Raw genomic sequence first — 15,052 nt, forward strand, 5'->3', positions numbered from 1 at the left:
TATACCTTTATCTTTTTAAAATCCTTAAACGTTTTATTTCCTATTCAAACAATATGAGCAAATGGTTTAAGGAATCCATTTGGTTACTCTTTGAATCAGGCGTTTTGCAAACTCACGAAATTCCAATGTGTTTGTAAAGATGTATAAGGTATTGTTATTCACAACAATTATATAGGTAGCTTATTCAGTAACCTGTCAAACTATTAAACCATCCTTTTTTAAATTTATATACTTTGCGTTCTATTGTATTATTATGTATGGTTATTTAATCCTAAATTATTTTTATATAAAGCAAAGACAAAATCCTTTATTCTAATATTTATTGGTTTATTTACATACATACATGGCATAAAATAAAAGATATTTCAAAACAATATGTTTTACAGATCTGTGAAATTCATAACAACGAATAGAAATTGCTACATAATACTGGACAATCAAAACATTGATAGCTAGGTTTATTGTTGTCTGTTAAATTACATACATGTCTTGGACATAGGGTAACGTAAAAATAAGCACTATTTGAGCTCTATTTCTTGGACTCTAGGAATCTACCCTAATCTTTAAACCTTGTTTTGACTGTCCAGTGCTACCTAATAGCTATCGATTTCTACGCTAACCTATAATTTCTGGCTGTCTGGCCTCGGTGCGCCGTACGCGGTGGCGTGGCTACTGGCAACGCCGCCGCGGCCAGTGCTGTAAGCATTGGCAACAGCCGTTGGTCCTCCTGGCATGCCACCAGACCCGGACCGCCCGCCATAGCCGAAAAACATAGGGAAGAATGCCGCAGCTGGCATCTTTGGCATATCGTATCTGTCTTCATCATCATCATCATCGACAGGCCGTTTGACTTGTTTCTTTTTCTGCACTCTTTTTCTAGGCTTCTGTTCCTCGACCTCTTCAACTTCAGGTTCCGCTATTTCTGGAATAGTTTTAACTGTGGTTGAAATTTCTGTTCTTTCTGTCGGGTCGGCAATTTCGGTTTCCTCTGTGACGGGTTTCTCTGGTTGTTGTGGGTAGAAGACCTCGTTTTGCTGAGGGGGGAAGTAGGTGAGCTCGGGTTGGGTCTGGCGACGACGGTCAGGGAGGTAGTACTGGCTGGTCTGCTTCTCTTCGGGCTGGCGGAACATGAAAGCGGCCAGACCGCCACCGGTCTGCTGCGTGTAGTACGGGTTGTAGTACCTGCTCATGGCCATGCCGCCGCGGCTGCTGTCGCTTGCACCGTATGATACTGGGAAAGAAAACGAAATGATAAAAAACTGAATTCGAAGTTTCATTGACCAGGTTTTATCATCTTTGTCAACAGAAAACGTTATAAAATAACCCGCAAATAAGGGTCGAAAGCCCTAGAAAGAAAGTCTAATCTGTTATGTTTTATGACATTTGAAACAATTTTATGTATACCTATATAGGTACGGTTGAGTTCAATTGGAAACTTATACTATTACTTACTTGACTTATATATATATTCTTAATTTATTCTTAAACCAGCAACGTATTTTTTTGGCAATATTTCCCATGGGATTATTTTTGGGAATGGGAATATTTGGCAACGTCACATCACATCACTAAATTAGAAACGAAGCCCGTAGTAATTTTATCTGTCATGTTAAAAACAACAAAATGTTTACGCGATGACGAAGAAAGGTTTAATTTTTCAATTAATAGATACAAATTAAAGAAAGAACAACAGATATCATCATCATAAAGTGTCACCGACACGTCTTAGGAATGATCTTAGCGACACCTACCCTTAGTACTTAAGCTTCTTATACTTACGGCAAAACTCTTTTACCTGAGTATTTAGTAATATTGAAAAATTGTCCGTAGATGTCGCTAGCAAAATTAAACTAGACTTGTGCGGAAAGAGAAGTCATATAATGTATTGTTCCCCATACTAACTTTATTATTATTTTGAATCAGGTTATAAATTGGTTATATAGTTAATACAGTGTGTGGTTAAATATATGTAATGGTATTTTACTCTCGTTTACAATTTTTTTCACAACGTAGGTACTAATTTCACATTATAAACATTTACTTTCACGTTTAAAAAAAAAACTTACACGTATCAACATTGCCGTAATACGGATAGTACGGGTACGCGTCCACCGTCCACAGCGTCAACACCAAAGCCAAGACCTTCATGATGACACTTCCAAAGCTGTTTGACACTGTTAAGTCTAAAAGCTGGCAAGCTAGTGTTGTCCCAAGCCAAGTGGCGGGTTATATATCCGAGACGGCGGGACTCATTGGGATTCAGATCGCGTCGTGCGCTCGGCGTTGTCATTTTACAATGTTCGGCGTTCGGCGGGTCCTACCGTTATCGGGATACATCCTAGAGCTCTCATCGCGAAAATGCAACACGTATCGGACCGTTTGGATAATGGGTGGAAGGTGAGTGTTCGGTGAGGTCATAATCCTGTATCGAATCTAATCGATTCGAACAGTTTACAAACATCGATTATGCGGAGTACAGTGGAGCTTTGGGGAATTACTTATGAATAAACTCGAAATTTTAGTGATAATTTAACTATATATGCATTGTACGCAGATAATGATCATCATGATCATCTCGTAAAGGTTTATATATATAAATAAATATTGGTAAATTTTGTGGGTCTAAATAAACTTCTAATCCTGTTCGTTATTATTGTGGTGATTGAGATTACCACAAGTAATTATACTTATGATTTTTGCGATAATGTGTACTTAATTAACAATACAATTTTATTTCATACTGCTGAAATGTATGCTAAATAAAATTCTATTATGTGACTATTTTATATGACATGTAACAAAGCTTATGGGTCCAGCACGCTTCTACAATAAGATTGATAATAATAATTTTTAAGAAAAAAAAACCGACTTCAATGGGGGATGCCGCTGAAAGTTTACTTATTGTTGATGGTGCACTCTTAGATTCCAGACAATGAAATGAAATAGACAGCATATTTTGCGTAATTATCCTAATCCATCTTTTGACTAATTTTGCCTAATTGCCTAATTATTATAATATTGCCTAATAATGTAGAAAAGGAGGTAAAACCACCCACTTTTCTAGTAGCATTTCGTTTTTGTAAGGGTCGCAGTTCTAACCTAACCTAACCTACTTTTCTGATAGCATTTCGTTTCTGTAAGGGTCACAGTTCTAACCTAACCTAACCCACTTTTCTAGTAGCATTTCCGGGTCCGGGTCTGGGTCCGGATCCGAGTCCGGGTCCGTGTCCGGCTGGCCGGGTCCAAGTTTGGGTCAGAGTTCGGTCCGGGTCCGGATCCGAGTTGGGGTCCATGTCCAGACCCGGGTCCGGGTCCGAGTCCGGGTCCAAGTTTGGGTCTGGGTCCATAAGGAAGAGAACAAATCGCCAAACGAGAACTATGCGTCATTGAAGAGTTCCATTCTGATCATCATCAGCAGTTCCACTTAATCAAATGTCACTTTTTTAAATGTAAATGCTTGATTTGTTGATGAAAATACTAAAATCACTATATGTAACCCTTTAACATTTGAGGAGTTCCCTCGATTCCTCATGGATCCCATCATCAGAACTGCGTTTTGACAAAAACGGAACCAATCTGTATATATATACTTACAATCAAAAAAAGAATTATCAAAATCGGTCCAGAAATGACGGAGTTATGGAGTACCAACATAAAAAAAAAAAAAAAAAAACAAGCGAATTGATAACCTCCTTTTGAAATCTTGAAGTCGGTTAATAAAAAGTGAGGAAAGATTACGCATTTCTTTTCAGGCGCTTTTTAAATATTATGTTGTTAACCAATGAGTCCGATTTTTTTTTACGACAAGCAATTGAAATTTGAGTTTAAATGGATTTGTTATACAATTTCCATTCTGATATTTGACTCTCCATTCCATAGATAACGATACTTTTACCTAAATTGTTAACTGAAAGTACCCATAAGAAATACTATAAAAATGTATACTTGTGGTCATGTTTAAAAAAAAAACATGCATTTTACTTTCCTCCTATTCGAAATGAAAAGTAGAGTGTTTAACTCGGGTGAAAGGCATCATTTCATCCCTAGGTTAACAATCTACTATATCCCTTGTATTGTACGTGTTGATGGTATCTGCGAAAGTTCGGAAATCTGTTCTGAATCCGCCCACGCTGATTTGTTGGATCAACTACCTACTGATTTTAAAATTCAGACTTAAATTCAATACGATAATATCTAAACTGGACCTAAAGCACATAACATTCCTGCATTATCTTGACATAAGTGTAACACTCTGAGACAAACCGAATCTCTAGCAAAATTTTCAAAACAACTTTGAATCTTATTTGTTCCGTAAAAAGAGTGTAATATTTAAAAAAAATACATGGATTAAAGGCCTTTTTGTTATTGTAAAGTGAAGTGACGATAATTTTCCAATAATCGTGTGAACTTTGAAGACAAAGTGCTATAAATAAGGGAGTATGCGCGGCATACGTGCGCGCGCGCGCGGTGCGCATACTAATCCGACTTCAAACGTTCGAACAATATGTCGTATGCTAATATAGAGTATTTGGTTGTTAAGTCCTATTGTTTTATTATGTCTTTAACGTCGTTGGAATTAATGGTCGTATGTCCATACAACGTTTTTGTCGGTTAAGTTGTTTTATTAAATGAAGAGAAAAAGAAGAAAGAGCCCATTCATGACGATTTATAATACGTGGGTTCGCCGTCGAGTTCGTTTCTTGGAAAGGTGTTTACGGATATTGGAAATGTCTGGGACGGCTTTTTGCGAGGAAAAGCTTTGCTTTGTATCTACTAGTTGTTTGCCCTTCCCTTCCCCTTTCTCCTTCCTTTTTCTTCTTCACTTCTTTCACTTTTTTTCTTCTTTCTTTCCTTTTCTTTTGTACTCAATACGAATTTCGGGATAAAGAGTAAGTATACATATTATGTTATTGTGTTATTATGTATTGTGTATATAGGTACCATATTTCATCAAACCCCATTTATTTGTAGCTATGCAACACAGAACACTTAAATAAGATAGGAATAACTGCAGAACCTTATGATTGTATTCCATTGATGCAAACATTGACATCAAATCAAATTAACATCCTCTAGTAGGTATTTACTTACGCTACCTGTTGTCTAGGAGCCCAGCCTGTTATCAGCGTCCGTCTTTTTTAGGGTTCCGTACCTCAAAAGGAAAAAACTTACGCTACCTGTTGTCTAGGAGCCCAGCCTGTTATCAGCGTCCATCTTTTTTAGGGTTCCGTACCTCAAAAGGAAAAAACGGAACCCTAGGATCACTGTGTTGTCCGTCTGTCCGTCTGTGTGTCTGTCACGACCCTTTATCTCGGATACGCGTGGAGGTATCGAGTTGAAATTAAAACCGTATACTCAGGTCTACAGTCCCTTGAAGCTGTGAAAAAATCATACTTCTAAGTTAACGTAAAAAAGATACCTACGGCCGTTTTTGCCGTAAAAAACGTAAATTTCGACACTCAAAGGAAGCAAAATTTATATACTACTTTCCGTTGACCTAGAACTATGAAATGTGGCAATTAATATTGTCTTACACTACAAATACAGGGAAAAATCTGAAAACTTTATAGTTTACAAAAATTATAAAGTAAATAAAAAAATTGTTACATCTGTACGAAACTCTATGGGCGAGTCCGACTCTGGTTTTTTTATACCACGTCACGTGAACCATTAAGGAGGCAAATAAAAGCATAGCGCCCGTTTAGATAGTGAACGATTACAAACTTACAAATATGACTTATGACCTTTTCAAAATCCTACGTGCCTTCTGTTAGCCTTTTTCAGTTTTTTTTGCACTGTTTTCAAATAATTGAGGAGTATTTGTAAGACGCTTAGAATGCCCCAACCGACTTTGTGAATGAAATATGCTCCTTGACTTGTTTTCATTGGATGCACGTCTTTATCTTGAGGAGGCATCTCTCGTACCAGTTTAGCCAGATAGCATCGCACCCACGGCATAAGTCCCCCTAAATACTCATAAACGTCCGACGATTTGAGATGTGAGTAAAGAAACAGTGCAGAGTGACCGCTTATTGTACCGCGTATCCATGCAAACCTCAACAAACAATAAAAGCTAGATGACATCGATCGTACAGAATACGCCATGCCATAGTACTTAAGTTCATCTAAATACTCATAAACGTCGGACGATTTACGCAGCAGAGTGACAGTTTATTATTACAATAAATAAATAAATAAATTAATTACTTAACCAAATTACAAACAAATAAAAAACAAAGGGTAGGGTACAAATAAAATTATATGTTTATTTTTATTGTTGTTTTAAGTAGTCGCATTTCAATATATCAAATATAAACTTAACATCAATTTCATCTTAAATATCAGTGTAAAAGTGACCAAGCCCTTGGGTGGCCGAAGCCAGGAAGCTTGGGTGGACAGTGTTGGCCCAACGTTAATTGCAATTAACCATTAATCAGTACAAATTGAACCGTAAACTGTAGGGTGGCTCTAAGAGTGACAACTCTATTTAACCGGGCTTTGAGATTAGGTAGGTATATACTTACTACACACTACTACAAGCAGTTAGGGTAATAGTAGGCAGGCCTTCTTGTGGTTGGTATTTGTATTTCTGGGAAATGAAATTTAGTGCTAGTTTTAATGGCTAGTTTAAAATTTTCACACGTCCGTGTGGCAAACAGGCATCTCTCTTACCAGTTTAGCGAGATTGCTATCACACCGGGATCGTACCTACGCATAAATACCCCTAAATACTCATAAATGTCAGGTGATCGTACATACAGAATATACAGATTGACCATAAGAGTAAAGAAAATAACAGAGAAGAAAAAACACTAAACGTGCTGTGTACAAGCGCAATCCCTTCCGTCTTAAGAAGCCCTTCAACAACTTTGACAATCTATGGTGTAAGTGTCACTCTGTTAAATCAATTTACTCCCGTTTTTTCACACTTACGGAAATACTTTTTCATCATACATTTGTATGATCGGCTGGACTTGTGACTCACACATACCCACCCACCGTGCACATATGTGCTGCTGAGCATAAATTGGCATATTTGGCTTAATATGTATGAGGTATGTTTTAAGGATTGTTCCTAGCTAGGTGACAATGTATCTATGGTTACGAGTACAGTGATTCATACTTATACAATATACATTATTGATTTTAATGGCAGGTTTTAGGAATTTATTCGATGTGATTTTCTGGCTACATTTTAAAATTGAATTACAATAGTCGCATAATTTAACATCCTTCGATGCTAGCGGGGACGGTATGGTGCATGGCAGAATGTCTAAGCCGTTTTCTCCACGGCACCGCTCCAACGATGTCACTTTGAGTTTGAGAAAGTCTGGAAGAGCTCCATCTGCTATAAATGTTTGTTTGTACTCCTTTGTTGTCCGTGTGGACTAGTACGAGTACCTGTCTCATTCCTGAAGAACTCAAACTAGACAGACAGTCATCATACGGCATACCCCATTAGAATAAGGTGTCTATAATACACGCACTCATTAGCTTTATATATGGCTCGTAAAGGGGCCCACTGACTATCAGTCCGCCGGACGATATCGGTCTGTCAGAACAAAAATTTGACAGTTCCGAACAACTGACAGGCCGATATCGTCCGGCGGACTGATAGTCAGTGAGCCCCTTTACTGATGAATGCACCAAACCATCCACACATTGGGACGTCAGCCGCGACCACAACCAAACCTGTGTCGAAACGTCGGTAAATAAAGGTAACAAAATAAATTCGCGATAGACCCTATATTGTATATGTGATTTAACACCATTTAACACTATCTAGACTAGAGGCCAATTTGCGCCATGGTAGCACTTGTCCCAACTGATCGTATAAGTATAAGAGATCACCTTTAAAAAATTCTTTTGTATTTAAAGTAGACTGTAAACGAATTGCACCTAGTTTTGAGCATTGAGGTTGCAAACCACGCATCAGATGGTAGATATGCAAAGATCCCGCGATTACATTGCAAACAAAAGTGCAAGAACCTCCAAAACCTACATTTAAATGTGCTACATGATGTAGTACATGCAGTTACAAGCGAAGAGTCAGTATCTAGTTTTTAAGTGAAGTGACAGAGCGATCGATGTGTTGGTAATAAGTTCTTAATCAAATCATCATCAGTCCCCTTGCGGTCTTAAGCCTAGGTAAAAAGCTTCGACTTAGGGCCAGTTACACCAACCACAGTTAACAGACTGAACAACGTCAAACAGTAGAGATCTATGAAACTTCCCGTACAAAAAAATGCCCTCACCCTTTAACGGTGACAGACGGTTTGGGGCAACCGACCCTTAGTCTGATTAAATAGCTTAATTCATGTACTGTGTCAATCTGCTATAGAATTATTTCTCAGTTTCACGAGTCATGAGTTGACATTCCGTTCTGTGTACCGCTTGGCAATGCCATGGCAGGTCTGATTTCATTGCATAAATAATGCCATTAGTTACATTACCATAAGTACCTACTTAACAAAATACAACAAGATCCTTACATCCTTAAAAAACCTGATCATCGTTTTGCTCAGGCATGTCCATGTCAGACAGCCGAAGACTTCGAGATTGAAAGTTGAGACCACCTGCTGCATTCCAGGAAGTCTATACCAACACACATTAACTATTTATACACCTTAATACTTTACAATAAGGTCTATAAGTGGTAAATTATTTCGTTAAAGGCATTCTGAAGGTATATTTATGCAGTTACCGTAACGTATCAGAGTAAGACGCGCTGTCTGCAGTATTCAAATTTGTGGACGAAAAATGCGGCGCCTGGGAATTTGTGGCAAAATCCATGAGAGCCTGCAACGACCAGCAACGACACAATACGGCATTAGTTACCATCATAGACGTCGTCATAAGGGGTTATTAGGCTAACTCCTGTCCTTTTTCAGGACACGTTCTGTGTCTCTCTTAGCGCCATATAACAGAAAGTGTCCGGCAAAAAGATAAATGTCCCTAAAGGAAATTTGAGGTTAATGGTGATGATGCCACATAACTAAACAGGAGACTTACCTATTTAGATGGACCCTGAAATTGTGGACGTTTTATTTTGAATTTGACAGTATTAATGGGGGTTTTCAGAAAAAATGGTACCAATTAATTACGTTTTTTCGAAAAACCATCAACTTTTTGGTTATTTAGACTCAGAATCACGAGTACTATTAAATGAGACAAAGGAAAAGTGTCCCCAGTTTTTCATACAAATTTTGGGTCTCAGTTTTGTAACGGTCCATACATAAAATGTTATGTGAAAATGCGTTACAAAACTATCATTTTTTTGGTGACGCATTTTATTCTTTTTAAATCGATAGTCCTCGTGATTCTGAGTACAAATAACCCAAATGGATTTTCGAAAAAAAAGTAAATGGTACACTTTTTAAGTGAAAATGAAATGATACATCCTATCATGAATAAAAGCCTATAAACTTCAATACCACACGGAAGCAAGACATTATAAATTATAATACAGTCCCCCAAATACAAGGAAAACAGCACATCGATACACATCTCAATCTTTTAGTTGTAAATCAATCCATGCCAACGTGGTCACGTCCCGTCGATGCAAATGCATTAAACAGGAAAATGTTCTATCGCACTGACGTCAAACATCTTCGATCACACGTTTGCTTATTTGCCTCTCTATCGCTCCAATATGCAAAAACGATAGAGAGGCAAGATGTTTGAACGTATGCGTAGATAGTTTAGATTGCATGTACGGCAGACCTTTCCCAGACGTAGGTTCTTTTATTGTCATTAAGCGTGGGACGATATACCTTTTTCCTTGTAGATTGATATTTGTAAACAATACCATATGCTGATTCTGTCTAGGTTTATAGTTTCTGTTTATAGTTTGGTTCATTTATGTAGTTATTTACATACGAAGTGTAGAAGGATAAAAAGACACGGAGGAAGGACAATAAAGATACTGATGGCATTGATTTGGTAGGTACCTAAGCAATTGTAAAGTGCAGTTGTTTGTTGGATAAAATTAAAAAAAAAACTGGCCAAGTGCGAGTCGGACTCGCGCACCGAGGATTACTTTTTTATTATTTGTTGTTATAGCGCCAACAGAAATACATCATCTGTGAAAATTTCAACTGTCTAGCTATCACGGTTCATAAGATACAGCCTGGTGACAGACAGACAGACGGACAGACGGACAGCGGAGTCTTAGTAATAGGGTCCCGTTTTTACCCTTTGGGTACGGAACCCTAAAAAGGAGTTTTTCTAAGAGTGCATTGACCTTTCTGACCTCACTCACTATCAATAGGTACAGTCAGAAACTTAGAACAGAAACATATTCTCAGCTAGGTATATTTAATTTAAATCATCCTTCAGATATTCATCACATACCTCAGACTCATTGTCCATCTTTTAGGGGCTCACACAATACCGCCGCCGTCACTTGCCCAAAAATTGGAGTCTAGACAATCAGTATCAAAGTGCAACCCGTGAGACTTTTCCGTCCGAATGCTCGCATTGCGTCACATCAGACCATTGTGGCTCTCATGACGCACTTGCATCTAGACACCATCGCCCGATTACTCATAATCGCTCAAAAGAACCTAAAAACACTGATTCGAAGTTCATTATAAAAACACATTATCTAAGGCTTATTTTCGTTGGTTGTTGCGGCCCAAATGGCTCAAGCTATCCTGTTTTCTCTCGCATTGTCAGCTCCCAACACGCAGGGTATGAATTATATTTTTACATCACCAATTCGACAAAGGGCTTTTTATTTCCCGCTAGGAGAGATCATAGTGGCACTTTTCTTCCCTGCTAGGAGGGATCAAAGTAACACTTTTCTTTTTTAGGACACTTATTTTTTAATTTTTTGCACATTATTTTTTTAGCTTAAATAATATTTTTAAACATCATGTGTCACATGGCAGCAAAATTATTTCCATCTTGGGCGTAGCACACTGGAATCCCTCACTACGCTCAGGATTCTACTTTAGAATCCCTCGCTACTCTCGGGATTCTATTATAAAATCCTTCGCTTCGTTTAGGATTCATTGTACGCCCTCGCCGTAAATATGTCATTTTGCTCTCTTGTGACACAATCTACTATTTCCAGTGCACATTAATCTATTAGCCTCTGAAAGGCAGATGAGCCAGCCAGCATGCTCGGCCGTTGGAAAAACCTGTACGGAAGCTGTATTAACATTCAGATCAAGCTCACCATATTTAATTTACTACCTTATCGATATTTTGGTTAAAATGCGAGCAGCGTACGCAGTAGCGAATTTTTTATTGTTCCCCGATGAAATAAATTCGCATACGAACCGTCGCAAATAATAGTTCTGGCAGATTGTAAATCCTTACCAAGGACATTGCATAGATTTTAGAAAAAAAATCGCTACGCTCTTTGTCGGGATCAGGCGATAAATTCTTGCTGGGACAATTGAGCTCAAAATGGCAATTAAATTAATGTTTTAGTATGTTTTTATAGCTAATGAATTGAGTACCAACGTTAGTGTCGTGTATTGTCTCGAATGGGTCATGCTTTAAATGCTTAATTTTGTTTTTAGGTATTAAGTAACTAAAACTAGAAATATGCAATGCAAATCGAGAAAACTAATTTGCGTGTCTATCGGTTGGTTAAAATGTTTTTTAACTGCGGCTTGTTTTTCTGTTTGTCCAATTTGTTTATTTTTATTGCGTAAATATCCAAATATAAAAAAAAGAGCTTACAGAGCTCTAGATTGTCCCGAAAAGCTTGTAGCCTCTACCAACCATACCTATGATGACTTTGGCATTTTAAGAAGACGTGAAATAATTCTAACATATAAACTAGGAATAGCATATTTTCTGCTTCATGCTAATATCGACACGAAAGTTATCTGTGAGGGAAAAACAAAAGCATAATCATAATCATAATCTTTATTTTCTGTGAGAAATGGGTACATTGCACAGTAATAACTATTGTAACAATTTAACGTCAAATCAAATCAAACAAATCATCAAAAACAAGGCAACAAATTCAGCTTGAGATTTTAGTGAGATTTCATTATTTCCTTTCATCTAAGTCTAAACTAATCACAAAACAAACTAAGAATTAGCTACTCGCCGGATTACACACGCAGCCCGCGTCCTGCTGTCGGTTCGTCTATCGCAGATGAAAAAGTGCTAGATCGGTAATAGTATTAATATATGCGCGCAACAGCGCCGCCGACATGACAATGAGGCGCACACGCGCACCGCATAACGTGCGACGCAACGCGTACGGGGTGGGTACAATGCTATATCATAACTGGGGTAATGGCTCTAGTTATAGTTATTATTTCCTACCATGTATATTTTTCGAAAAACTATCAACTTTTGGGTTATATTGACTCAGAATCACGAGTACTATTGAATGAGACAAAGACAAAAAGTGTCCCTAGTTTTTCATACAAATTTTGGGTGTCAGTTTTGTAACGGTCCATACAAAATGTATGTGGAAATGCGTTACAAAACTGTCATTTTTGGGGACAATTTTTTTTCTTTTTAAATCGATAGTCCTCGTAATTCTGAGTATAAATAATCCAAAAGTTGATGGATTAAAAAAAATGGTACACTTTTAAGTGAAAATGTCCAGTTACTGTAATTACGTAGTATGAAAAATAACCATCAAGTGTCGAGGATATACGACAAATATCACCTATATCAAATATTATGGCTAAGATAAAAATAAGACTAAGATAAAGATAAGGCTGAAACTAGCAAGGTAGAGTCATTAGGTAAAGTGCCACGAAGGAGGGCTGCATTATCATGCTAAATAAAAATACAAACCCGTAAAGGCAAAATAGCCTAGCATAGTGTCCCCAGTTCTATTTTCTGTGTTCAACCAACTTCGTCAAGACACCTTCAACAGAAAAAAAATCCTAAGCTCTTTTCTTGATGAGATTGAAATAAGCACGTGTCTTGGGATTCGCCAATGTTCGCCATGCAGAACCATATATGAAGAATTGCGAACACGCTGTACATCGCTATATTTGAATACAATCAACCCGCGACCGATCGCCGTTACGCCGCACGCACCACACCACATTCCCATACCAAAAGGTCGTAACTCCATACAAGCCTCTTACAACATACAACGTTTTGGTTTAAGAAGGAACATCAATAATTACTTATTTCGGCGCGCCATCTGAATACGGTTAGCCATGGTTCTGAGAAGTTAGCCAAATCGCCACACGTCCTGAGGCTTTTGGGAGATTGTATTGTGATAGGGTAAGCTGTTCGCAGATTATTATCCCCTGACGGACGGATCGGATACCTAGTAGGTGTGCCATCCTATAGGTCAATACCTATATAGGTAGGTAATGTGTATAAAATACCTATCCATACACATTACATAGATATTACCACAGACTTACACAGACAGATTATATGATTACTTTATGATATTACTCCCAATAATCGCCAAAAGGTCGTCACTCCATACAAGCCTCTTACAACATACAAGGTTTTGGTTTAAGAAGGAACATCAATAATTACTTATATCGGCGCGACATCTGAATACGGTTAGCCATGGTTTTAAGAAGTTAGCCAAATGCTTTTGGGAGATTGTATTGTGATAGGGTAAGCTGTTCGCAGATTAGCCCTGACGGACGGATCGGATACCTAATAGACATTACATAGGTATTACTCCCAACTATCGCTAATAATTCCTTAAACTAATGTGGGTAATCATCCCTTGATGTTGTTAAATTCCCAACATTTTCGGCGACACTACTTCACTAGAGGAGCGGTGCGTCTTCGTTTGGTTGTTTTTTTTTTTATAGTGTCGTCATCGTCATCCGGTGTATGTATCTCTATTTTATCATGCCCTCTAATTCATATCACAGGCGTGTTCAGATATTTGAGAGCGCCTTGGCGCTCCTTTATCTTTGGCGACATTTGTGCATCTAAGTTGGCGCCACAATCCTTCTCCCATCCGACATCTTGTCCAATAAATCCAGCCCAATCGAATATATTGACTTCATTGATTTCTGAATAATTGTTCGGCACGTTCTCGACGCTTTATGTACTTAAATACCTTTACGCAAAGGAATTGTGCCAATATGGTAATGGAACAAGCACGCACCATTACCATATTGGTAGAACTTAATATGTATAAACTTTTTCAATCCAGGTTTTGTATAGTGAACGTACTCGTATCTAGTGCCTTTTGGTGGCTTTCGAATTCGTCCTTCGGATCCACATCCAATTTGACGTATAAAAATTGACCTTTTATATAAAACATGGAGACTATATAAAGGAGCCAAATCTCTATGTATGAAAAGTGTCCATCAAAAAACAGTAATTAAGGCGGCGCCACCATACACCGAAATACTACCAAAAACAACCTACGTAATTTGGTCGGGTTATTTGTTGGTTCATGCTATACTCGTGTCCCAGAGCCTAACTAGCGCCACCGGAGAGATTAGGAACTATTATTTAAAGCTGAAAGCGGTCACTTTTGCAACAATTCTGCCATAAGAGATTGGTATCCTTTCTATACCATCCATAATATAAAAGCACGATTTTTGACCACGTAGGTATATATATACCTACGTGGTCAAAAATCAAGTGTTCAAACTTCGGTTGCGCTCTATAAGCAGAAAAAAACGTTCACGTAAAAAATGCGTAAAATATGACTAAAAAATTCGGTCAGGTCAGGATCTCAATTGTACTCAAACAGGATTAGGTTAGGTTAGGTTAGGTTAGGTTAGGTTAGGTTTTATAATATTTAATTATAGAAATAATACTAAATACTGTTTTCTTAAGATACATTAAACTAGATGTCACCATTTGTATTCAAGGTACTTGGTTACTGCACAAAAAATTTAGGTAGGTGTACTTAACATATAGTACCATACCACGCGTAATGGAGAAGTTATGTCGATATGTGGCTGTGCCAAACTCGCAAGGAAACTGATGTTAAAGTAGCACACACGAGGCACTTGCGAAACTTGTAATTAACTTGCTAATTAGTAATTACTTATACTTACAGTGCGGAAAAAATTATGGGCCCTGAATGGAAAGTGCCTTAAAACATTAAGCTTATTTTACTTAAATGAAACAT

The 15,052-nt window shown here is 37.8% G+C and overlaps 1 protein-coding gene across 1 annotated transcript; it reads right to left on the bottom strand.

Moving 5' to 3' along the window:
* Positions 1-305: 305 nt before the first annotated feature.
* Positions 306-2,186, bottom strand: LOC134756310 (uncharacterized). Its single transcript, XM_063693139.1, has 2 exons — positions 2,067-2,186; positions 306-1,231 (listed from the first exon to the last, which is right to left on the bottom strand). The coding sequence occupies exons 1-2, from the start codon at positions 2,146-2,148 to the stop codon at positions 621-623; spliced, it is 693 nt and encodes a 230-aa protein (XP_063549209.1). The 5' UTR covers positions 2,149-2,186; the 3' UTR covers positions 306-620.
* Positions 2,187-15,052: the final 12,866 nt, after the last annotated feature.

This window comes from Cydia strobilella, chromosome 3, assembly GCF_947568885.1.
Source record: "Cydia strobilella chromosome 3, ilCydStro3.1, whole genome shotgun sequence".
In the NCBI taxonomy this organism is placed as follows: Eukaryota; Metazoa; Arthropoda; class Insecta; order Lepidoptera; family Tortricidae; genus Cydia; species Cydia strobilella.